General features: G+C 41.5%; 1 protein-coding gene across 1 annotated transcript in view; it reads right to left on the bottom strand.

Annotated features, from left to right (window-relative positions):
* Positions 1-27368, bottom strand: part of LOC141116581 (NACHT, LRR and PYD domains-containing protein 3-like) — a 176248-nt gene that overhangs the window by 111791 nt on the left and 37089 nt on the right. The window contains exons 3-6 of the mRNA XM_073608975.1: positions 23562-23722; positions 15473-15644; positions 10952-11017; positions 4091-5804 (exon numbers count right to left, since the gene is read on the bottom strand). Coding sequence (XP_073465076.1) covers positions 4091-5804; positions 10952-11017; positions 15473-15644; positions 23562-23722 — 2113 coding nt within the window. The remainder of the gene's footprint in view (positions 1-4090; positions 5805-10951; positions 11018-15472; positions 15645-23561; positions 23723-27368) is intronic.

Here is a 27368-nt window from a genome sequence, read left to right as displayed (position 1 = left end):
TTTTTGTAATTTTTTTTTTGTCATTATTCAATCACTTGGGACAAAAAAAATTAATATTCAATGGGCTCAACATGCCTCTCCGCAATTTCCTTGGGGTGTCTACTTTCCAAAATGGGGTCATTTGGGGGGGGTTGTACTGCCCTGCCATTTTAGCACCTCAAGAAATGACATAGGCAGTCATAAACTAAAAGCTGTGTAAATTCCAGAAAATGTACCCTAGCTTGTAGACGCTATAACTTTTGCGCAAACCAATAAATATACGCTTATTGACATTTTTTTTACCAAAGACATGTGTCCAAATACATTTTGGCCTAAATGTATGACTAAAATTGAGTTTATTGGATTTTTTTATAACAAAAAGTAGAAAATATCACTTTTTTTTTTCAAAATTTTTGGTATTTTTCCGTTTATAGCGCAAAAAATAAAAACCGCAGAGGTGATCAAATACCATCAAAAGAAAGCTCTATTTGTGGGAAGAAAAGGATGCAAATTTCGTTTGGGTACAGCATTGCATTACCGCGCAATTAGCAGTTAAAGCCACGCAGTGCCAAATTGGAAAAAGTCCTCTGGTCCTTAGGCAGCATAATGGTCCGGGGCTGAAGTGGTTAAGAAACACTGGAAGGTTTTAAAAGAGAATTACTCTGGCATTGAAGAGTTTCAACTACTTCATTACTCCAACTACTCCATGTCATATGTGACATCACATATGACGAAACACATAGGCCAGAGCCAGAACACATGCCACTGCACATGTGTGAATCAACCGTGGCCATCTTGGTTTTGGGAAAACCTTTTACTTCTGTCATATATAGAGAAGATTGCTCAAACTATTTTCTGACTCTTAATTGGGACTCTTTGTTTTATTATTTGTTCACACTTATATGCATATAATTAATGTTTACATTTATACACTATTGTTTTACAATTTATGTATACCATGTATTAAGGTATTGTGGCAGCTGCTTTCTATTGTTACATTCTTTGGGCTCCTAGCATGGTTTTTATCTGTTCACAACTGTTATACTTTGTTCTTTCTATTGCATTTGGACCAAGCATGTGTTACTGCCACCGCACTCCGCTGCACCCACCCGCAGGTACACAAGAGTTAATTAAAAGAATGAACTTCCTGAAATCTTTCTACAGATGACAGTAGAACTGTCTATATTTCACTATTAGAACAAAATAATTCAAAGTTCATGGATTCTATCACAAATAATAACTTTAAAATATTAGGACACTTTTCAATTTATATACAGTACATCTATACAAGATATCATATAAACTAAAGGCAGGGCTTTTTTTCTCAAACAATAGATGCTGGAATTCAACCAGGACCCCCCCCCCCCCCCCTCAAACACACCCTCCAAATCACATCAAATAGTGGGTGTTATCATAGTTAACAAACAGTAGAAGGGTCTTAAAGGGGCATTAAATATCAGGATTGCATTACATACAGAGTGCAGAGTTAAGGGGGGTTACACACAGAGTGCAGAGCTGTCACTTGTAAACACAGAAACCAGACTTCTGTGTTTACAAGTGATAGTGGTGAGCAGGCACCAAAGGGTCTGAGCCAGAGGTGATGGAACTGAGTTCCACCAAGTTCACCCTGAAAAAAAGCCCTGACTAAAGGGACCAATTATTATAATGTTTATATGTGATTGCAATCCTTAATAACAAGACCTTTCACACTGAGGTGTTTTTCAGGCGCTAAAGGGCTAAAAATAGCACCTGTAAAGCGCCTGAAAAACACCTCCCCTGTAGCCCCAGTGTGAGAGCCCGAGTGCTTTCACACTGGAGCGGTGTGCTTGCAGGACGCTAGAAAAAGTCCTGCATGCAGCATCTTTTGGACGGTATACACCGCTCCTCCACTGCCCCTGCCATTGAAATCAATGGGCAGCGCTTCGGCAGTGGCACTTTTATCCCTTTATTTGGCCACTAGTGGGGGATAAAAGTGCCCCACTAGCGGACAAAATGTGTCGCTAAGGCCCCCCTGCCCCAGTGTGAAAGTAGCCTTAGAAATGTGTGTTTTATAATTTATACATTCTCAGAAGTCAGATGGTAATAGTATAAAGTGTGTACAAAATATTTTAGGAGTATATTTATATTTTAATGTGGATCGCTGAATAAAATGACATCTTTTTAGTCAAGGTTTCATATTTAATATACTATTGTACTATATCATAAATGCCACAAACACCTTGGAGGGATATGATTATATGCCCTCTAAATAAATTAACACATTGAGAGTATTCTAAGAATAAAACCGGTTTATCCTATAAAGATTAATCCAATAAATTATTTTTCTTCCCAGAAAACTTAATATAGGGATTTCTAGTCTTATGGCCCCATCTAGTGGTCAAGTTAAGTTATTGTCTGTACAAACAAACAGTTAATCTGTAATATTGTCTTCCAATCAGAGGTCGGTCATTTTTACAAACCACGACTTCTGGGATGACTCCTAGTTAAGGCAGTTTTTGGGAGGGGATCAGGGAGAGAGTGGAGGGACTCCATCTTAGATCTGCTTAATCTTATAAGATCAGCTCCATCTTGAAGGAAAGATCTGCTCAATCTGAAAATATCAACATCTGAAGGTCCTGCTCTTCTTTATTCATATCCAGCCATCTTAAGGGTTTTGTCATCAGCCATCTTAAGGCCATATCCATTCATCCAAAGCAATCTAACACCATCTTGCTTCTGAGGGTAACTTATGGTGTGCTGTTATCTAGATAATCTTTCTGGTTTGATGTGGCATTCCACTCACGGTATCATAACCCCTAAAGATTAGATAATTACATTATTGCCATATTGGCACAACTTATAGACAGAGTCCTGCTCCTGAATCCAACTGCAGCGAAATAATGGGTAAAGTCAGTCAAACACAGATTTAATTGCCTGCTAGATTTAGTGATATCTGGTAATGGTATCTTCTGGTGGTAATTTAAATAATCAAAGGGGTTGTAAACCTTGCTTTTCTTTTTTATAAAAATAGCAAACATGCCTATACTTACCTACTCTGTGCAATCATTTTGCACAGAGCAGCACCGGTCCTCTTCCTCTGGGGTGCCCTCTGCTGCTATCAATCTGTGAGGAGAGAGGCAGTGGCTGGAGCCGCTGCGTTTGTGCACATTGCTGGAACAGATCGGGCTCAGGTAAGAAAAAGGGGGGTGTCTGGGGGGCATAGAATGCATTAAGGTGAAAAACCTTGAGGATTTACAACCACTTTAACTCATCTAGTTCCCTGGTATAAATATATTTTGATGAATTGAGGGATTTGATGTTAAATATAAAGTTCGGTGTCTGTTTTATATTATCAATTTACTGTTATATGTATTGTTGGTGACTTAATTGTAAATTAATATTTATGTTCGTAGTCCATTCCTTAACTTAATCTTTTTGTGCTTAAAATAATATCTGCAATGAGCAGCAAATTTTAGGGAATTATTAATTGGTCAAAGTAATTATATTAAATAATTTATTTTCATATTTGAAGCACTGCCATACATCAATTAAATGATCAATATTGCTGACTTAATAAATCATTCAAACATCCTAAATGGGGGCAGGGTAGTGGTAAATACATTAGCAGATAAAAAAAACAAAAAAACACTAAACAAATTGAAGCCAAACGCCAGCTCACACTTAATCAGTTACAGCAAACATTTTTTTTTTCCTTTTGGGATAAATGTTTTGCGTGAATAAATACAATTGATTACTGTACATATTACTTTTTTTTATTTTCACTAGCATCCACATTTTCAAGACAAGCTTTCGGGGTGTGCCCCCTTCTTCCCCTTTGAGGGATTTCTGTTCACTTCCTGTTTTGGCTATGAGACAGGAAGTGGAGGGAAATTTCCTCAGTAGGTTACATAGCAAAAAAAACTTCCAGGGGTTATACCCTCCCTTACTCTATTCAAAAAAAATGTTTGGCCTTTAGTTCTACTTTATGTATTATCTGATGTAATCACAAAAATAGATATGAACAATCTGCATATAATAGAAAACAAATCATGCTAATTATTAGCAAGCTCTCCAGAAAAAACACCTGAAAATATAATTTAATGTAATGTGATGAATCAGATTTAATATTTACCTCAAACTCTTGATGGTGTGTAGAGCTGGTATAAGTTTCCTCAATCCTTCACTCGGAACATTACATGCTCGTAGTTTTATTTCTACTGTCTCTCTGTGGGATTGAAGGATAAAGGACAGCACAGAGCAGTCCAGAGGACTGAGGGGGAAACTACAAAAGTCAACTTTTTTTGATGCAATGCATTGTGACACCAGAGCCTTATTCCTGCTTTCATGGAGATAGTAGAATACATTAGGAAGTTCTCTGCTGCCTTTTATGGGTTTGTCAGATCTTTGTTCTTCTGTAGTTTTCTTCTGGATCCAGGTGATGATATGTCTGGCAGCTGGAGTAGACAATATTCCCACATGGGACTTAAACATAGATCTTGTAGAAGAGTCTGAGAGACCACAGAGGAAACGGAGAAATATTTCAGCACGGGCATCTTTGTAAGATTCAGCTTTATCAAGTGTTTTCTGTAAACTGTCAGGATTATAGTTAATAAAATGGACTAAAGCAGCAAAAAACTCCTGAAGAGTGAGATGTAAGAATGTGTAATCCACATGAGGAGGCTGACCAGATTCCATCATGAAACATGAAAAGAGATGTTTATCATTCCTCACATTGAATGACTCCAGATGACGCTCATCAAATACAATCATGTGATTCATGACTCCATGTTCTGCCATCCACCCAACAGATGTCAGCAGTTCCTGGGCAGTGTGACCACTATCTTTATTCTGGCTGTGGTTGGCCAGAATGTTGGAGACAAAAGTCACAAAGAGTTGTGTCACTGTTTTGGGCAATGTCATCATCAGCTGATCGGTTATTGTTGGTTGGGCTCTGAAGCACATTGCTAACACTGTACAGATGATCCAGCAGTATGATGGGATATAACAAAAAGTGTACAGTGTGTCATTCTCCTGCACATATTGAAAAGCCTTTTCTAATAATTCCTTGTTTCCAAAGAAATTATTAAAGAAGGTCAATCTGTCTTCATGGTGAAATCCCATGATCTCCACTATTCTCTGGAAAACACCAGTATCAACTGATGCCAGTCTGGTTGGACGGCTGGTTATCAGTACAGAGCAACCCTTAAGTAGACTTTGCCTCACCAAACTGACCACAATCTCACCAAAACGTGTTCTCTGCTTTGAATTAGATAGTTTACTTGATCTGAAATCCATTTGGTGAACACTTTCATCTAAGCCATCAAATATAAACAGAAGTCTCTCTGGATCTTCTAAAATATCTCCAATCTGACACTCTAGATGCGGATATTGTTGAAGAATCATCTCCTCTAAGCTGACCTCTCCCAGTCTATTAAGGTCCTGGAATCTGAAAAAGAAGGTAAAAGCAAATCTCTGGTAGTGTTTTCCAGTCACCCAGTCATAGACAAACTTCTGCATCAGTGTGGTCTTCCCTATGCCTGGCACTCCGCTCAGCATTACTGCATGTGGTACACATTGTGACTGGTGGTTCCATCGGAACAGCCTGTTGGGGGAAATGTGTTCCAGTCTAGTTTGTGTTTCCTTCAAGCATTCCTCATGTTTTACCCCAGTCTGTATTAGCTCATTTTGGGGACGCCGTCTGAACTGATCAGTGGAGACTACAATCAGGTTCACATAACGCTCATTAATGGGGAATCTTTGTGGTTCCAGGGTAGTTCCTGGGGGTCTATGCTCCACCAGACTCTCAGTCTTCTCCATCAGATGTTGCTTGTGCTTTTTCTGAAGATCTGGGAATATAATGAAAATATTTTTTGGCTAAAGTTAAAGAAGAAGATAAGAATATTGATATTTTTTCTTCTGTAATATTTACATTGTTAACATAGTTTTTATCATTACTACATTTTAATTTCAAATGCTGATGTTATAGGTGTGTAGCACCCACCCACTTAGGTGTATGCTAGCTAGTTAGTGAAGGTTAGTGTTAGGTGAAATTTCCAGTGCATTACCCTGTTGGTTTAAGCCTGGTTGGGTTTGATTTGGTTGGGAGAAGTGACAGAGTAGAACTGGGGGTGTGATCACCTGTATTCTGTTAAGAGTGATGCCCTGTTCTTCCAGTGAGGGGTTCTGGAGGGTAGGTGGTTTGGAAACAGGATGCAGATAGTTTTATGGGCTACCCTGAACCAATCATTAATTTGAGTTGGCAGGGGCTATCAAGCTTATATAAACTGTGGGTCACATGCTCAGAGGAGGAATGAGAAATGTAAGAGAAGAAGACAGCATGTAGAGGCTGGTGCAGCTTAGGAGCTCTCCCCTCTGGGGAGGGGAACGTGCCATGCGGGGAGGAGAAATGCAGGAGACATCAGGAGGAAACTGCTATGTCTAACAGGAGGAAACTGCTACAACTAACAGGAGGAAGACTGGGTGTTCAACATTCTGTTGCAAGCATGGACTGTTGACAAGGAGTACAAGTGAGTCTTAAAGGAGGAGGTGCAGACCTTGGGCCTTAGAGAATCAATACCTCGCAAAGAGCATTGGTGTGTGGGTCAATAAGGAAGTCTGTGCAGGGAGTTGGGCCTTAAAGAAATAACACCCTGGAGAAATCAAATCAGTCAGCCTAAGAATTTTATTCAGAGTAATGTTCTTTCGATATAATTTGGAAGTGCTGTGCGGTTGGGAAGTAGTAGTAAACAGGAGGGAGGAGATATGCAGAGCATTACAGGAACCAAAGATGTAGAGGCAGCTCATACATCTTGAAAATACAGACTGTATATATTGCACATTCTTTTCTGCCATGCATCAAGAGAAAGGAATAAAGTTAATGTTTTAACTGTTCTGGACTGTCTGCTGTGTCATTAGTTCAAGGAAGGGGGGTAACAGAACCACACTAGCGAAAAGGAATGAACTACCCAGCAGCTCCTACGGGGGTAGTGCGCTACAGGTGTGGTTATCCAACAACCAGATATTACATGAGAACAGAGCAATATGCACAGTTCTTCATGTTTTATCATTTTAACCACTTGACCTCCGGAAGGTTTTACCCCCTTCATGAGCAGGCCATTTTTTGCTATTCAGCACTGTGCGATTTTAACTGGCAATTGGGTGGTCATACAACACTGTATACAAATGAAATTTATACACATTTTCCCCACAAATAGAGCTTTCTTTTGGTGGTATTTGATCACCACTGTCAGCAGAGCAGTACAATGTCATCATATGACCAGTGTCGTGGTGATCAGGGACCCTGACTGGTGACAGTATGTTAAAAATAAATAGATGAATAAACAAATATTTTTATTACATTTTTTTAAACATTTTTAAAACTTATTTTAACTTTTCTTTTTTATACTTGCTTTCACTTTTATCAGAGTAATTCAGTGTCATCATAGTTACACTGTACTATTCTGGGGGGGGGGGGGGGGGATCAGGGATTCTTTTTTTTTTTAATCGCTGTTACAGTGATGAACACTGTAACAGCAATGTTTTGAACTGTCATGAATGAGCTACATTCATACCAGCTGTGATTCCTCTGCTGTGATTCCTATGCTGTGATTGGCTGACAATTATCACATGGTAGAGGGTGCTGTGATTGGTCCAGATACCATGTGATAATTGTGGGCCAATCACAGCATCACTATAGGAATCACAGCTGTTATGAATGAAATTATACTCCTGCCACTCAAAGCGGCCAGGTACCAGGAGCCACAGTTCGCTGTGTCTGCCACATGTACATGACCCAGCTTGCCCGTGCTGCCCTACCACTGTGGCTGGGCAGCAAACGGTTAAAATAAAAGCCTAATTGTCGTCCATGGGCCTTAGGCCTGATTTTCTTTACTGTTTTGTAAACAGTTTTCATAAACTGTATATATATTTTGTTATTTTTTCAGAATCTATCTATCTATCTATCTATCTATCTATCTATCTATCTATCTATCTATCTATCTATCTATCTATCTATCTATCTATCTATCTATCTATCTATCTATCTATCTATCTATCTATCATATAACACACCGGTGTAAGCTTAAAAGTGCACCTGTGTCCAAACTTATTCACGCCATGTCAGTTGAGCTGTGTTTATTTGCATTGGTTAAGGCTGGCTGGAGGCTAGGACACACAGAAAACCCCAAGTCCAGTTACTGTGTGATGCATATATTTCATAAAGTAAGCAAAAATCTTCCTTTACCTTCTCTGATTGAGCCAAATCCTCCTTCATTTGTGTCTCACATGCTCCCCCTCCCAGACACTGCAGCCCTCTGTGGGAGGGGTTTAGTAACAGAGGCAGTGCTGTCAATCCAGAAAACAGTGGGTAGTGTTGTGGAGATTTCTCTATACGCTAAACGTAATCAATCTCACCTGCGCTAATATACGCCCTTTCAGTATAATGGTATAATGCATTTTTAAAGTGGTTGTAAACCCTTTACAACCACTTTAAACTACAGGCAAGCCTATATTTAGGCTTACCTGTAGCTGCACTGGATATCTCCTAAACCTGCACGGTTTAGGAGATATCCCTGTATTTGCATGTGCCAACGTCATTGGCACAGGCGCACTTAAGCCAACTGAAGCAACTGAAGCAATGGCACGTACTGGGCATTTCCCCAGTAAACAGACGTAATCACCATCTTAGCTCCATCGATCCTTCATCTGCTCTGAACCCTTCCTGGGAGCCAACTTATTCATATAAACAATAGCGCCTCATGGTTTCACAATCAACCAATCAAGCACAGGCATTCCCTCAAACAGGAGGGTTATACAACAACCAATGAACAATGACTAGGGGAGTCCTATGGGCGTGTCTGAGCAGGGGCAGTGTGTACCATCTCCCGCCCCCTGTCTCTGTAAGCTATCTTCAGCTAGAAACAGCAAGCTTGAGATCATGAACTCTGCCCCCGACCACAACGACTCAAAGACTCCCGTTTTTACCGTTTGTTTGTGAATCCTTATTCTTCTTTGTTCAGAGAACAAAGCATACCCGGACTATACTATGTCTCTGTGGATGGGAGATTATCTGCAGATGTACGCCATGGCACCCCAAATATGTTGATCAGGCATACCGGGGTGACATGACCGCTAAACCGATAATGTCTTTGCAGAGCGAACACATCCCCCCCAGACAATTGTTCTGTTCATCGCACAGGGGCCCTTCGATGGCAGACATATCCCCACTCTGCAAACACTTCTCTACATCCCAAGGAACTTTTCACTACCAAACGGATCTCAACCAGTGCCAGTCTGCCCCAGTCAGCTCTTTACAGCGGGCTGCAGGAGAACTAACACTGAGAGACACTATGACAATACATATTAAAATACATCTTCATAAAATCTCCACAACATTAGGACTAGGTGTGGCCAGGTGCTAATTGAGAAGCTACAGGCTTGAGAATCAGCAGTGACAATGCTAATAGCCACACCCCCTACAGTTTTTTTTTTTATCCAAATGTAGTACTAGCAACCACAGCCCACATGACTGGCTGGGTGGGGGCCGCCCCTCCCAAGAAAATGGAGCACCAGCCACCACTGACTAGGAATACGTATCTTTGTATGTTCCCCACTATCAAGTGACAGATCCAAATTTTCTCTATCAATCATAAACAAATCAGCATGATTCCCAGCCCTGCGATCACAATGAAATCTATGACCTGGAGATCATATATCTTTTTTTCAGAAATGTTTTTTCAGAAATGTTTTTTTCATTTGTGGCTCCAGATGTCGCAACGTACACAAACTAAAATATTTTGACAATTTAAGCCAGAAAGCTGCAGTTGGTAAAGGGAAATACATTTGTTTATTGGTGAGATATAGTTTTACAGATCCATTTCCTTCAACGAGCTTCTGAACTGAATAAAATGCAATGTTCAAGGAATGTGATCCTGACAAAACCAGAAAAGAGACCCAAAAGACAAACAGATGTAATTGGTGCACCCATATCATCATTAACTACTTAATGACCAACCTATAGCAGATTTACTGCTACAGGGCAGCAGTTCTGTGTAGAATCACGTATATATACAGCATTCTGCACTTCTAGGTAGGGGTTCTGCTAGTTACAGCAGAAGCTGATCAGCGGGTGCCGGCCAATGAATGTCCACCGACACCTGCTGATCATCAAGGGGAGAGGCTGGATGGAGCTTTGCCTATGTAAACAAGACATAGCTCCATCCTGACAGCGGGGGTGTGATGGATTTTCTTTACCTATAAAAGCAGGAAATAAAATCCATCACATCCCTTAGTAAAAGCACCACACGAAGTATACAAAAACACTGGTTAGGCACACATTTAATCCTTTGATCACCCTAGATGTTTAAAGCTGAGCTCCAACCAAAAGGGGAAGCGCCGTTTGTTTGCCCCCCCCCCACGCTTCCACATTTGGCACCTTTTGAGGGGGGGGGAGTGGTTACCTGTTTTTGACAGGTACCCACCCCCACTTCCGAGTGACCTTGCCGCAGCGAGGTCCCTCGGAAGTTTGGTCTCCTTCCCCCTTCCCCCGCTGCCAGGTCATTCACAAAGTGCAGCGCACTTTGTGCACGTGCACTAGGTAACCGGCTGTGAAACCGCAAGGCTTCACTGCCTGTTCTCCTTACAAGGAATGGTGGTGGCAGCACCTGAGAGTTGATTGAAAAATCAGCTAGGGTGCCGACAATGAGAGATCCCTGGACAGGTAAATGTCCTACTATTAAAAATCAGCAGCTTTTGGGGGGGGGATGGACCTCCGCTTTAACTCCTTCCCAGCCAGTATCAGCCATTAGCACAGTGACAGTGCATTTTATCAGTGTTCAGTGTTTAGTAAATGAGGCAAAGCTTCACTTTACGATGAATACCTAATCACAGCCAAAGAAAAAAAAAAAAAACAGTATTGTTGCTTACACCCAAGTGAACTTGCAAAGTTGTACAGTCTTTATGGCTTTAGTAAATCAACCACATGTGTTTTATTTACCGTTCAACTCCGGAGTCAGTGAGTATCCAAGTTCATCCAAAAGAATCTGATCCACCAGACCCTTACCTATAGAAAAGAAATAGAAGATACCAGGTCTGAGTCATGTATGATTGAAGCTTACCTTTCATATATAAAAAAATTACACATTAGAATGTATTTATCGGCGTATAACATGCACCTCAACTTTAAGAGGGAAGTTTCAGAAAAAAAACTTAAATTTTAAAATAAGGATCAGTGCCCATCTGCAGCCTCACCAGTGCCCATCAATCAAGCCTGATCTATGCCCATCTGCAGCCTCTAATATGCCCATTATTGCAGCCTGTTTAGTGCCCATCTGCAGCCTTTAACTCTGCAGCCTCTAATGTGTCCATTATTGCAGCCTGTTTAGTGCCCATTTGCAGCCTCTAACATGCCCATCTGCAGCCTCTAACATGCCCATCATTGCAGCCTGTTTAGTAGACATCTGCAGCTTCTAATGTGTCCATTATTGCAGCCTGTTTAGTGCCCATCTGCAGCCTCTAACATGCCCATCATTGCAGCCTGTTTAGTATCCATCTGCAGACTCGCCTTTGCCGATGATTGCAGCCGCGCCAGTGCTGGATTACACAGATCCGCGATCTCCGGTGTATCCGGCGCTCAGTCACTCACAGTCCCACCCGGCTCATATGATGGACAGAACAGTGGTCCAATGCCGGGCCAGGGGGACAGGACTGTGTGTGACTGAGCGCCGGATACACAGGAGATCGTGGCTGTATGTAATCCAGCAGCTCTCATCCCCTTCTTCCACTCTGAGGCAGCAGGGATTGGCGTATAACATGCACACACGATTTCCCCCTGATTTTAAGTGGAAAAAGTGTGTGTTATATGCCGATAAATACAGTAACTAATACCTTTGTTACATTTAGGCCTCATGTACACTGCAGCTGGTAAACAAACGTTTAGGAGCAGTTGGGCGTTTTCAGAAGCCCCTGGACTCTCCTCAATGTTATCCTATATGTACATGTACACACGAGCAGACTTTTTGACCGGACTGGTCCGACAGTCTATCTGACGGACTTTCGGCGGACTTCCGATGGACTTTCCGAAAAAACTGACTTGTCTACACACGATCCCACCAAAGTCCGACGGATTCTTACGTGATGACGTACGACTGGACTAAAATAAGGAAGTTGATAGCCAGTAGCCAATAGCTGCCCTAGCGTCGGTTTTCGTCCGTCGGACTAGCATACAGACGAGCGGACTTTTCAACCGGACTCGAGTCCATCGGAATGATTTGAAACATGTTCCAAGTCCGAGAGATTTTCGATCGAAAGATTCCACTGCAGGTCCGATGAAGCCCACACACGGTCGAATTGTCCGCCGGACTCGGTCCGTCTGACCACTCCGGTCGAAAAGTCCGCTCGTGTGTATGCGGCATTAGCCCTTTATAGTCATTTAGAGGCAGTTGCATTTACTGACTTTTTTTGAAAGCAGATAAATCGCATCCAGGACAGTAGTTTACCAGCATTTTAAATGCCAAATGCTTGTAACTGCTTGTAAATGTGTGTTAACAGATACAGCATTAGGCTGCGCTTTCAGCCCATTGATTTGAATGGAAGTCACATCCAAGCCAGAGCAAAATGATCCGACTTCTGGTGTGACTTGTGCTCTGAGGATCTTGGAGGTAAACCCCACAGCCAAATGAAAAAAACAATGTGGTATCCCCCCAAGATCCATACCAGGCCCTGTGAGTCTAGTATGGATCTTGAAAGGGAACCCACACCAAAATGGAAAAAAAAATAACGTATGTGCGCCCCCTGTAAGGATATCAAAATTTATGAAAGGATGAGATCTTAAATAATAATTGAATTGCATATATATATGTATATACCATTTATTTCTCTTCTATGTATAGAAAAAGTGAAGTTTTATATAAGATCTTTTTATACTTGTGAAAGTATATAAATGGTTATAAGCTCATAAGCATTTCTTGGGAGAGCCAACATATGGCAATAATTAAGAGTGAATTAACCTCTCACCTCCCTCATCAACCGTGCGCCGTTTAGGAGATATTTCACTTCTAGTGCACCAATGTCATCATCAGCCCATGCGGCTTCTTCCCCAGCATGTGCTGTGACTGACGGCTCTTGTGCACATGCAAGGGGGAGATGTCACGTGGCTCCGGACAGTCACAGAGCTGGAGTCCGCAGCCCCCAGAAGGAAGAGAAGCGAAGATGGACGCAGCCTGAATAGGGGACAGCGGGAGCTTCGTTTGCAGGTAAATGTCACATAATGGGCTAGTATGCAATGCATACTAGCTCATTATTCTTTTAATTTGCAGGGTTTGTATGGAGCAAAAGAGGAAGTAAAACCCATTGGGCTATTCTCCCCTTGTTAATGTCACCACGTGTGCATGCTTCAATGAACATCTGTCTGTTCACCAGAGGCATAACTAGAACCTTCAGGGCCCTAGTGCAAAAAAACATGAAGGGCCCCCTGGCCCCATCCTGGGGCCCTTGCCACTAGTCCTGGGGCCCCTCTCACTGATATAGGGCCCCTCCCCCACACCTCTGCAGCTCCCAGCAACCTCTGTATTCCCCAGCACACTTGAACACCCACCAGCACATCTATGTACTCTGTGACTGTCACACATCTCTGCACCCGCCACACCTCTGTATCCCCACACCCCTCTGCACCCGCCACACCTCTGTATCCCCACACCCCTCTGCACCCACCACACCTCTGTATCCCCACACCCCTCTGCACCCGCCACACCTCTGTACCCCCACACACCCCTCTGCACCTCCCATCATCCTCTGTATCTCTCCAGGACACCATTGTACACTGCAGCAAGAAACCTTGGCACCCCACACACCCCTAAGGCCTCTTTCACACAGGGTCAAGATGACAGGTTTGTGTGCGCTTCGCTATGCAGAGCAGATATGGACACAGCCCGCTGTTTTCTATGGGGCGGTTTTCTATGGCCCGTTTCCATATGACTGTCATCTGATCTGCTGCACGGATGGGGAATGGATCTCCCATCCATCTGTTTTTACCATAACGGATCAGATTGAATGCCAACGGGTGTCAGCAGACGCATGTCCGTTGACATCCGCCGTTGTATAGAGAGCTATGGATGGACCGATTGGGTCCACCTGAAAAACGGACAGGCAGGCCCGATAGGCCTCTTTCACACTGGTGGACCAAACACATCTCTGCTCTGTACCCACTTGATGTGCACCTCCAACTCCCTCTCTGTTCCCCCAGATTCACCCCATGGTCACCCACTCACCTGAACATTGATGGCAGTCTGTGGTGCCCGCAGCATCTCTCCCTGCAACTCAGATCACTTCAGTTGCATTTCACTATGCAGTGGAGTGGGGCAGGAAGGGGCAATTGGCAGCTCTGTGGTGTCTGTGGGCCGCTGGATCTCCCTCCAGCTAGCAGTTCACTTCCCGAGTTTATACAGTGGAGAGGGGAGAGGCCTCTGACCCAGGCAGGTATCAGCTTCAGTGAACAAGCAGGGTAACTCACTTTCTTACTGAATCTGGGGCCTGTTTGGGTCAGAGGCCCCTCCCCTCTCCACTGTATAGAGCGAAGTGAACTGCTAGCCGACTGGACATCACGGGCACCACAGAGCTGACGATCGTCCCTTCCCGCTCCCTCCACTGCATAGTAAACTGTCAGCTGGGAGGAGATGCCGGGTCTGGGGCCACCCCAGAGAGGTGGAACGTCAGGGCCTGGTCGCAAGTGCAACTGCTGTGACCCTGGTAGTTCTGCCACTTTTGTTCACAGTAAGGTAAGTGGTCCTGACTAAATTCTACAACAATCTTCATAACATAGGAGGTGTTCTGTACTCATCAGAACTGGTCAGGGGTGATAGGATTGCAGAGTGTACAGGACAGAACTGGATGGCATTTTTGTAGTATGGTATTTAGACAAATATGCCATTGAAAGTGATTTGTTATATCTAACAGACCACAAAGGAACAAGTAAGAGAAGATCATTGATAGGGTATACATACACTTTACCTTTTATGCAGCAATGTATAATTTTCTAAAACATTAGATTATTTCTATGTAATCTACATCAGTTTTCAGAGTGAAATATTTTAGTATTTAGAAGACCAGACATGATGATGCAGATAAAGAGGGAGGAATAATATGGTCCCACGGTTTTACATTCCACAAAATAGCATGAGTAGAAATCCTATCTATGCTATCAAAAAATACATTCCAAACTGACAGTGAGGTTTTGTATGGAATTGCAACAAGAGAAAATCTATCAAAGTGGAAAAGCGGGGAGAGCAATGATAGTGGAGCGAACTGCTCTGTATTTGTACTGCGCTTATCAATGACAATGGCCTTTGACACTGATTACCCCAAGTCTATCATTATTTTGGGGTAATCGGTATCAATTACTATTTTGGGTAATTGGTGTCAATAATTATTTTGGGAACATTGGTGTCAATCATTGTTTTGGGATAATTGGTGTCAATCATTATTTTATCACAATGTTGACTAAAAACACAAAGTCTGTTACCTGTCTGGTTGATTTCTCCCAGAATGGCCAATACATTAGGATGAGGATGATCGTGCTGTAGTGCAAAGAGACATTCCCAGAGTCCAATCACAGCTTTTCTTCCTAGATTCTCAATATCTTGTAACAGTGTGTGATAGAAGGAAGACGTTTCTTTTTCCATTGGCAGGTATTTCTGGAAAATATTTCTTATTATTGTTCCATATCTATAGTTTATAAAATAAACTTAAAAATGATTCTGGTTGCTTTGAACACCTACATACAGATAAGAAAATATTGTCACAACAGAGTTATATTGGGTACTACTGATAAATGTCTGAACTCTGCCTGACTTGTGTGCTTTTGCTATTAGTAATAGGACACTACCAGAAAGATAACACATATGACTTGTACCATTTACATTTTTAGCATCCAGTGTCAGTCTGATTGAAAATATCAGTTGGTTTGAAGAGGATGAAAAATTTATGGGGAATTTCACATTTTAAAAATAACTTTGATTTTTCTTTAACCACTTAAGGACCGAGCCTCTTTCTGAGATTTGGTGCTTACAAGTTAAAAACATTTTTTTTTTTTGCTAGAAAATTACTTTTTCGGTCGTTGCAATACTTTCTGTCACATCGTATTTGTGCAGCGATCTTACAAGCGCACTTTTTTTGGAAAAAATACACTCTTTTGAATTAAGAAATTAAGAGAACAGTAAAGTTAGCCCAATTTTTTTATATTGTGAAAGATAATGTTACGCCGAGTAAATTGATACCCAACATGTCACGCTTCAAAATTGCGCCCATAGGCGACGTTTAAAAAATTCTACAGGTTGCATGTTTAGACTTAAAGAGGAGGTCTAGGGCTAGAATTATTGCTCTTACTCTACCGCGATACTTCACATGTTTGGCCTCAACAGGCATCATCTCCCCAGATGATGCCTATTAAGGCAAAATGCATCAGAAAGTCTAGCTGATTCCGCCGTTACTGTCTTACAAGCACTGTTTTTATCCTTGGAAATGTGAGTGTAACCTTTATATTTTCTGTTTAAATTTCATTAATTCCATATGGAATTACGCTATGTGCCCTCCTTTTTCTTTCCATATCTAATGGTTGGGCTGTCTGCCCTATATATTGTCCTATCTGCTGATATCCACTGGTCTGACCACCCCCTGGAGATTGAGCCTTTTTCTGTGAGCCTGAACCATCCCTGATATCTCACAAAAGCTTGATTGACTCATTAGGTGTACACCTATCTGAGTTCAATCGTTCCAGTAAGCGATTGGTAACTTTGGTGGTGGTTCGTCTATCAATTTTTCACTAATTATGTGACACTTACAGTCTGATATATTAATGTTTCGATACACCTGGATTGTTTTTTTCATTTCACTGGACTACATTTTGCTTTATCACTATTAAGACCTACACTGGTCCCCATATTTTAACTTATGGACATTTACTTATTTTAGTACATTTTAATAGAATTGTATTCGTATTTTAGCGCTGCACTTTACTTTAACATATTTATCTCTGCATTTCGAATCACTGCTGTGCTGGCTGCTATTCTTGCACTATTGGACAGCGTGGTATACGTTTGTATATTTTACCATGCATAACTAGTAATTGCACAACATAACATGACCGTGCAATTGTCATGCAAAGTGTGACAGCGCTGAAGGCTGAAAATTGGCCTGGGCAGGAAGGGGGTAAAAGTGCCCAGTAGGCAAGTGGTTAACTCTCTCGGGCCGCATGTATGGACACCTTTATACATGTACATTATTATTATATTATTATTATACAGGATTTATATAGTGCCAGCAGTTTGCGCAGTGCTTAACAACATGAGGGAAGACAGTACACTTACAATACAAACCCATACATAAGGGATCAGAGGGCCCTGCTTGTTAGAGCTTATAATCTAGAAGGGAGGGTCAAGTGGATACAAAAGGTAATAACTGGGGGGGATGAGCTGATGGAAAAAATGAAAATACAGTTGTTAGGTGTGGGTAGGATAGGCTTCTCTGAAGAGAAGGGTTTTCAGGGATCGTCTAAAAGCTAATAACGTAGGAGATAAGCGGACAGACTGGGGTAGGGCATTCCATAGGTTTGGAGAGGCTTTGGAAAAGTCCTGGAGGCGAGCATGGGAGGAGGTGACGAGGGAGCTAGAGAGCAGGAGGTCTTGAGAGGAAAGTAGAGAACAAGTAGGTTGGTATTTAGAGACTAAGCTAGTAATGTAGCTGGAGGCGAAATTGTGGATGGCTTTGTACGTAGTTGTTAGAATTTTGAATTTAATTATTTGGCCGAGTGGAAGCCAGTGGAGGGATTGACAGAGAGGAGTGGCAGACACAGAGCGATTGGTAAGGTGGATGAGTCTGGCAGCGGCATTCATGATAGATTGAAGAGGTGATAGACAATGTAGAGGCAAGCTAATGAGAAGGGAGTTGCAGTAGTCGAGGCGAGAGATGACAAGCGAGTGAATTAAGTAGTACATCGGAGGTAGCGGATGGAGGCACTCAGCTGTCAGGCCCCATTCACATCTCTGTACATGCTTTTTTGGGGGGCACTTTGGAGCTTTCCTGCTCATCTCGCATAGGGCAGGCAACTCATTTGAATGGACTGCCCTACTCATGACAAATGCTCCAAAGGAACTTCGGAACTCTTTTTTGAGTGGAGCGTGTTTATTACCTTGCTTTTTGGCGTATTTGCAGCCCGTTTGCCGCACGGTAAACATGGGCCTGATACCCATGCTAGGGGTGCCATTAAAATGTAATGGTAAGGCAAGCACCATGTGCATTTGCAGCATATTTCTGAAACACGCAGCAAAGTGTTCATTTTTTGTTCAGAAATACGCAGATGGAGCCTCATTGTTCTTGTGTAAACACATTGATTTCACTTTCAGGCCCCATTCACATCTAACATAGTGGGACCATAGATTTCTTAGCTTGTTTTTCCTGCAACATGCATAGCGCAGCCCATTGATTTCAATAGACTGCCCTACATGCAGCAAAGTAGCTCATGGGACATTTTGGTGCATTTTTCAGGGGTTTTTTTGTACATTTTGCTGCATTTGTTGCTCTTTTTTTTTTACGTGGCAAAATGTGCATTTGCGTCTGTATTTGGGGTGCCATTAACAATTAATGGCACTGAAAGCACGACTAGTTCATTTTAGGTGTATAAAAGGTTGGCCATACACTATACAATCTGATTGTACAATCACTGTACAATTTCCTTTATACTGTTTTTACCAAAACTATGGAATAGGAGGACACACCTATCCATCCATTCACTCTGTATCCAATCAGGCAGGCCCTTGCACTACATCAGCGGTGTCCAACCCACAGCCCCACAGAGTTTAGCATGTGGCTTGGGCCTGTCTAAAGGGATGCTGGGGATGCTGTGCAAACAAAGCAGCTGTGGCAGCATATATTGACAAGTCAAGCAAAGCACACTTGGAGGAATGCCAGGGATGCCGCGCAAACCTAGTTGATGGGTGCAGGGTGTGTGTGCTAATGACGTCCTTTTTTTCCCACATATAGTGCTTTCTTTTGGTGGTATTTGATCATCTTTGTGGTTTTTACACAATATTTTGTACTTTTTGCTATAATAAATATCCCCATTTTTTTTTTAAAGCAAACTTTTTCCTCAGTTTAGGCCAATATGTATTCTTCTACAGATTTTTGGTAAAAAAAAATCACAATAAGCGTATATTGATTGGTTTGAGCAAAAGTTATAGCATCTACAAAATAGGGGATCATTTTTTTTATTATAATTTTTTTTTACTAGTAATGGCGGTGATCAGAATTTTTATCGGGATTGCGAAATTCGTGCAGACAGATCGGACACTTTTGACAAATTTTTATGACCATTGGCATTTATACAGCCATCAGTGCTATAAAAATGCACCTATTACTGTCTAAACGTCACTGGCAGGGAAAGGGTTAACAGTAGGGGGCGATCAAGGGGTAACTGTGTTACCTAGGGAGTGATTCTAATTGTGGGCGGATGGGACTGCCTGGGAGAGGAGAGCGATCCATTGTTCATACTTAGTATGAACAACAGAGCGCTCTCCTCACTCCTGACAGAGTGGAGATCTGTTCTTTTACATTGACAGATCTATGTCCTGTCTCTGTGTGGAGCGATCGCGGGGCACATGCATCGGCTCTGGCGTCATGCCCCCTAGTGATCAAAAGGCGAACCGATGCACAGCTACATCGGTTTGCCCAGGGGAGCCAACCTGCCGCAGTATGACTGCGGTGGCTGGTCGGGAAGGGGTTAGGGGGATGACAAGAAGCTGTCTGGAGTTTACCCAGTGTTATTAAAGTGGAACTTCACTCTATTTGTAATTTCTATGCTGCTAGCATTAGTAAAGTAAAGTAAATAGGATATACATTTCTAAATTTTTTTTATGGTTCTTCAGCTACTTCCTGGTTTCTTGTCTAAGCAAATGATGTCATACATCCCAGGAGTCTTCTGGATGTGAGGAGCTAAGCATGCCCTCCTACTTGTATGCCTGAGCTAAGGGAGTATGGATCCCAGGAAGTAAATGCTACATGAATCATTTGCCCTTACTCAAGAAGGCCACGGCCAGAAATATTAGGGGGGGGTGTTTTTCAAAGTGATTTCTCACTCAGCAAAATAAAGCATGGGGGAGTTTACTACTTAATTCATTTAAAAATGAATTAAATATAAATTTTGCTTTGGGGTGTTCACATGCAGTGTAGTTCTGCTGTAAGTCATTATATGGTCCTGGAATTTGGAGGTTCAGAGAGATTTTGGGTGGGAAAGAGCCTCAAACCCTGACTATGGGTACTTTGGTTTGAAAGGATTAACCCACCTGTGAGGGAGGGTTGAAAAGGACAGGAAGAAGATAGCAAGTGTCCATAAGGTGTTGAATGGAACAGACCAGAATAAGAGGGCTGTAAGTTGTGTATCTGTTGAGACACTGCTGGGCTCCTGAGAGCTTTTTCTTGACCCATGAAGCAGGAGGGAACTTTAACCATGTTGTGGGACAGGATTATGCTATTGGTGAGCCTACTTTCTGTTGTACCAGAAGTTTATGGACTGTTTTTGTTTGATTTATGCTGAATAAAAGCTATTTTTGTTTGCCTGTATTAAATAAATAAAAACTGATGACTTGCAAAGATGACTTGCTAGTGATCCTGCCCCGCAAATATCACACTAGGTGGGAAAATTGTCAACTGAACAGCATCTGCATCCATATACAGGTACTGTTCTACAGTTTGGGTATCCTGACAACCATAGCACCAGCTTTTTAAATGCAATAGTCAGCTTAAAAAATTCTTCTATCCATGCTTTTGGGGACTTGATACATTTCTTTCATACAATCTGTATGGATAAACATGCAAAGTCTTAAAGTGTATGGTTAGTTTAAAGCTATAACTTTTAGAATTCAGAGAATTGAGAACATAGAACTGACATATTCACACACCTCTAACTCACTTTTACTTAGACTTGATTCATTTCTTAATTCAAGAAAATAATGAGAACCACTCAGTAGGTAAATATTATTAGATCTTGTCCATCCTAAATGTATATTACATTACTTCTTATTGATTAAATACATTTGAAATATATGGCCCAGGGAAGGACTGAGCTGGGGAAATAGAGGCATTTGCCACCTGGCCAGTACTAATAAGATATGTTGGGCCGGTGGTGCTGAGTGGATATACTTTGACCAATGTCTGAATGGTAGAGTGGGAAAAGCAATCAGTGACCCATGCTGGGCATTGTAGAGCTAACTATTCTCACCTATGATCACAGTATCTACAAGGGGGAAGTCAGCCATCACCAACTTCCTTTGCAACTCTGAGATGTCATTTGACTCCATACCAGGACCACAAAGGAAGCTGAAGGTCATGAAGTAGCATGTCACAATAAGCCGTGTTATTTAAGAACATCCAGCTTTTACCATGACCTCCAATCACTTTAACTCAATGGCACCATTTGCGTAATACACTTTACTTAGCCCACAAACATCTGTTCCTACCAAGAAAGGGACATTTGGATGCATTTCTCCCCAATCCAAGGGTTCCCAGTCTTACTGTGATGTCACTATATAAAAACTTTATTATTTGATACATAAACATTAAGCCTTTAAAATATTTAAAGACCATTTGCATTACTGCAAATTATAAACATCTGACATCTTTATTTACAAATGTTATTCACGTGAATGAAGCAGGTGAATCCTGTAATCATACAATATCCATTTATGAACCTCACAATGTCTTTAGGATCAGTCTGTATTCATAATGCTTACCCTACAGCATTCAACCATCAAATCTGCAAGATCATTTCTTCTATGTAAGCCAAATCCACACTACCACATTCAAACCCAAGTCCTGCAATGGCAATCAATGGCCACAATTGTGTGCCAGTCTATTGTTGATCTATAATAGTGATCCAGATGTGGCCCTTTGTTTGCCTTTATCTGGCCCTTGGGGTATTATTTCATCCACTAATACCAACAATGGGGGATAATTCCCCTCATTGACACCAATGAAGGGGGCACAATTCCTCCCAGTGACACCAATGTTGGGTCACAATTCCTCACGCTTACACCAATAATGGGGTGCAGTTACACTCAATGAAAAATTTTTTTTCCCCCACTAATGTCAGGACCTTTTCTACTCCCACTGGCCACATTCCGACCCTCCTAAAGTCTGAAGGACAGTAAACTAGCCCTTTGTTTAGAAAGTTTAGAGACCCCTGATCTATAACATTATAACTTGATACATGCGTGTCTGTACATGATCCCACAGGTGGTGAACGGATGGTAAATCTAAAATGCCTCAAAAGAATATTCAATCAAAATGTCACAAATACTTTAACTAATACAAAGTTTTAGCTTACTGTATATAAAGCAGACTTACAAGATCTACAATGTAGTCACATAGCAACAATCATTTACATTGTCAAGAGTATTAGTATACAGTATATACAGCACATACTGTATATGCCACATCCCTTTGTTTAAATTACAAAAAGGCATTTTATTATTAAATCAAGCTAGAACATACTTTTAATCATACAAGAACACTCCAGCGTTCAGAAAGTAACACAGCCGGAAGGTATTGCAGGCAGAAATGCTTCCCCAATGCAGCCCGCCTCAGACTGGGGAACCCTGTAAAAACACACAGTAGGGCACAAACACCAAGTACATTACCAAAAACCACTTTTATTAACAAGCATAAGCCGAAAACATACTGTACTTACTCAGAGGTATGTCCCCTGAAACACATCAGACTACCAACCTACATGGGTTTGGGTCAGATGACATCACCCCATGGCTGGATTTGGTATCTAATATACTTGCTTTAATTCACAATTTGTGAGTATGTATTTGGCTTATGCTCGTCACCAATGGTAATGCATTAGACATTTGAGACCTCCTGTATGTTTTTAAAGAACACACTTTGCACGTTGTTTTAAAAAAGTGATTTGTTCTTGACTTTTTTGTATATTTTTAAATGACCTTTTGATGGTGGTTTTTTCATTTTTATAACTTTAGATGCTACATAACATTTATAAAATATCACCAGGCCAACCAAATACACATGAGACAAGTAAGTCAACTATGCTATTGGCTTTCAAATGAAAACTTTTTAAAACCAATTTTGAGAAAGGTTGAAAATGTTGTAAATTTTAGTACAAAATCAAGTTGGTCAAAAATTGCTGCTCATCCCCAATTGAATACAGCTATAGGAAGATGTCTAACGTGTATGTGGAGTTATGGATTTGAGATTTTCAAGATGTGGAAAGCTACAATGTAACATTGGGGATGAAGCATTCATACAGTTATCTTTGCTATGACTCCGTCATATTACTGGAACTTAATATTTTAAACGTCCATCTGGACTACAACATATATTTGTGTAAAAGCAAAAATGTTCTATGTTCATGAAGTCTATGCGATGGCAGTATAGAGCTCTATGGCAAAGTGATAATGTTACCTGTTCAACCCTCTTCCATTTTTCTGAAGTCTCGCTAAAAACATTATATACGGACATATTATAAAACACTACATAAGGCATCTCAAATGACATTTACACTTATGTAGGTAGGTCATTTACAAATATCTTTTGCTTACGTCTGTGTTTAAGAAATTCCGAGATTTTAGTTCTACTAGGACAGCATGAGGGTTCAAGTTCTCCAGGATGTGGGTCAGATCATCTCTGTAATACTCGTATATCTTCCTCAGTGATGGATCATCATTCGCACACAGCTGCTGGTGGAACTTCTCAGTGTCCTCTAGAAAAAAAACACACAAAAATACACTTTCTACTTTAGATATTATGGGAATTAAGACCCTAAGCAATCATGGAAAGGAACACTGGAGATGGGAATCACTATAAAGATCAATACATTCATTGCCACTGTGATTGTAGATTTATATTTGCACATCCAAATTAACTAACTTTAAACTTTCACTTAGAACTTTTGTCTTTTAAATATTTAACTGCTTAGGGACCACCCGCCTTAGATTCACTGTGATCTGACACTATCTGGGTCTGGGGCGTGCACGTTTGCCGCCAGAGACCCGCTCCGATTGGACAGAGCGGGAGCCAATCAGTGGGTCCGGCGAACGCTATGTCTGCCAGGACCCGCCGATCATTCAGGAAAAAGGCAGACTGCCATTCTGTGGAGGGGAATGTGCTGATCCTGTGTTCCTGCTAAGCAGGGACACAGATCTTTACATTCCCCCAGTCAAAGCACCTCCCCCACAGTTAGAAAGCACAGCCAGGGAAAACATTTCCCAGCCAGTGTCATTAGTACAGTAACAGTGCATATTTTTTAGCACTGATCACTGTATTAGTGTCACTGGTCCCCAAAAAGTGTCAGTTAGGTGCCCGATTTGTCTGCCGCAATATCGCAGTCCCACTATAAGTCGCTGATCGCTGCCATTACTAATAAAAAATAGAAATAAAAAAAAAACATAGTTTGTAGACGATGTAACTTTTGTGCAAATCAATCAATATACAAGTATTGGGATTTTTTTTCTTTTTTTTTACCAAAAATATATAGCAGAAGAAATATTGGCATAAATTGATGATGAAATTCGATTTTTAAAATTTTTTTTATTGGGTGCGTTTTAGAGCAGAACATAAAAAATATATTTTCTTTTTAAAAATGGTCAGTCTTTTTTTGTATATATCTCAAAAAAATAAAAACCGCCGAGGTGATCGAATGCCACCAAAAGAAAGCTCTATTTGTGGGAAAAAAAGGAATACATTTTATTTGGGTACAGCGTCGCACACCCGCGCAATTGTCAAAAGTAACACAGTGCTGTATCGCAAAAAATGGCCTGGTCATGAAGGGGGTGAATCTTCTGGAGCTGAAGTGTTTAAAGTCTAATTACACTTAATTAAAATAGTTAAAGTAAAAATATATATACAGTTAAAATATAAACCACAGTTCTGGCTGTGATAATCAATCTCTCTCCAGCAATGTATCTTTTAACATTAGATGGTGCCACCCTCTCAGGTTGAATGATGTCCAGTGTCATTCATCCCATTTTCTGTGAGCCTAGAGTGTCAAGGACCTACCCTCAGGGGAGTGAAATAAGACCCCCTGAACTTACACGAGAATGAAAGTGAGGGGGACTGTTTAGAGGCCCCCCAAGCTCATGGGAATGCAACAGTTTTTAGTTTAACTGGTCAGTTAGGTAGGTGGGCGAAGCTAGGCTTCAGTTAAGGGGTAAACAGTGGTGATCAATAGAAGGACAGGTGACTAGGGTTAGGCCAGCTGATCGTTAGGAACATTCCAGAAGGTAAGCTGACCTTTGGGAACATTCCAGAAGGTTATGTCACATGACCTCCTGGAATTTTATAGAAGGGGGAAAACCCCTATTTAAGGCAGCTTCATCAAGCCTGCTCCGCCAGTCTTCAAGACCTCTGCCTGTGAGCTCCCTCCCCCTCCCTTGTCGTGGCCTAGAATATTATGTGGTTTGGTCCCTTTTTTCAACATAAAAAAGGGGACAGTTAATAAAAAATGGTTCTACTTTTATGTCAACCTGAGTCGTAGTGGCTGGGTTGCTTACTGTAATGTTGTTTTGAGTAAATAAGTTATTTGAGAATTTATTTAACTGCAAATTGTTACATGTTTAAAAAATTTGAATACCAATAATAAAGGCCGTGGCCATTTTTACTCCACTATTTGATTGTATTAATTTCTAGGGTACTAGTGCTGTCTACAGTCCCATGCTGCAGAGAGTATTCAGCTCCTGTCCACTGCTGAGGACATACGAGGGCTAGTACTGAACCATAGACGTCCCCCCGCAAAAAAAAAAGGTATGAATGTTGATTTTTAAAGATTATAAATTATATCCAAAAGGAGGGTGGGAGAGTAAATGGAGGGTGGAAGGGCAACTGGAAGGTTATGGAATTGGGCTTCAATGTTTTTTTCTCTGGTTGATATAAGTGTATGTTTTAATAACTGTGCATTCTTGCTGACAACAAAAATTTGAGAGCTGGATCTCAAATTTTCCAACAACAAAATCCGTTGTTGGAAATTCTGATCCTGTGTACACAATTCTGACGCACAAAATTCCACGCATGCTCGGAATCAAGCAGAAGAGCCGCACTGGCTATTGAACGTCCTTTTTCTAGTCCCGTCGTACATGTTGTACGTCAGCACGTTCTCGCCGATCAGTATTTCCAAAAACATTTGTGCGACCGTGTGTATGCAAGACAAGTTTCAGCCAACATCTGTTGGAAATAAATCCACGGTTTGGTTGTCGGAAATTCCGATTGTCTGTACGCGACATTAGAGTGTCAAGTAGCTTTCTTACTGAACTGAATTTAGTTTTCTAAAGCACTATGTGTAATAAAATAAAGGCAATTGTTTATTTTCCGAAAATCCTGTTTTCACCTTTTTTTCATCCTTTTTCCTATCTCAGTGCTACCGATCTTCTGCAGCCTCTTTTGGACACTTCCTGTGTATATGTCCTTTTTCTCCAGAGTCAGTTGTAAATCTTTGTTCTGGACCGGATTCCTGATAGTGACAAGTGTGGACCAGGCAGGGGAAGAGGCTAGTTGCCCAGAAACACATTTCCTGGCCTTTCACAAAGCCCACGTTCTCTGTTTCTCCTCTGTAGCCTACTGTGATTACAAGCTTACAAGATTTCATTGATTGGGTTTAGCTCAAAATTAATCTAACATGACTTTATTAGAGGCTCCCATCTTTAGTTAAATGGATTGTAAAGTCTCAAGGTTTTTCCCCTTAATGCATCAAAGATGAAAAACCATCTTTGCTGCAGCTGCCCCCAGACCCCCCCCCCCCTTTCTTACCTGAACTTGTCTGTTCCAGGGACGAGCATAAGCCTAGCAGCTCCAGCTACTGTCTGTCCTCATTGGATAGATTTATAGCAGCATGAGCCATTGGCTCCTGCTTCTGTCAGTCAAATCTAGGGACACAAGAGCAGGGGGCGGGGCCCAGTTCTACTGTCTGTGTCTGTATGTATGCAGCAGCCGGACTCAGGCGTGCACCTGCACGGGTGCCCCCATGGAAAACGGCTCGCTGTGGGGGTACACGATGAAGAGGAGGAGCCAGGAGCACCAGTGCGGCACCCCAGAAGAGGAGGATTGGGGCTGCTCTGTGCAAAACTCTTGCACAGAGCAGGTAAGTATGACATGTTTGTTATTTCTATTTAAAAAATTGCGAACCGTTACAATCCCTTTAAAGTATAGCCCTTTTACAGTGGGAGAGAATTAGATCCTCCCTCAGGATTTTATCATGCATTAGACTCACTTCACAAAGCAAAGATAAGCCTCTCACATACAGACATGGACATTTTAGCTTTGTAAATTTGAACCTTTTGTGTTCCTGTTGAGGAGATTTGGCCTCAATTCCACCCCAAACCAACAGTTGAGAAGAGTTAGGACCCCTGTCTTTTTTT

This window comes from Aquarana catesbeiana, linkage group LG13 (genome assembly GCF_042186555.1).
Source record: "Aquarana catesbeiana isolate 2022-GZ linkage group LG13, ASM4218655v1, whole genome shotgun sequence".
Classification (NCBI taxonomy): Eukaryota; Metazoa; Chordata; class Amphibia; order Anura; family Ranidae; genus Aquarana; species Aquarana catesbeiana.
The sequence above is the reverse complement of the archived record's forward strand: the minus strand, read 5'-3'. Positions and strand labels throughout refer to the sequence as shown.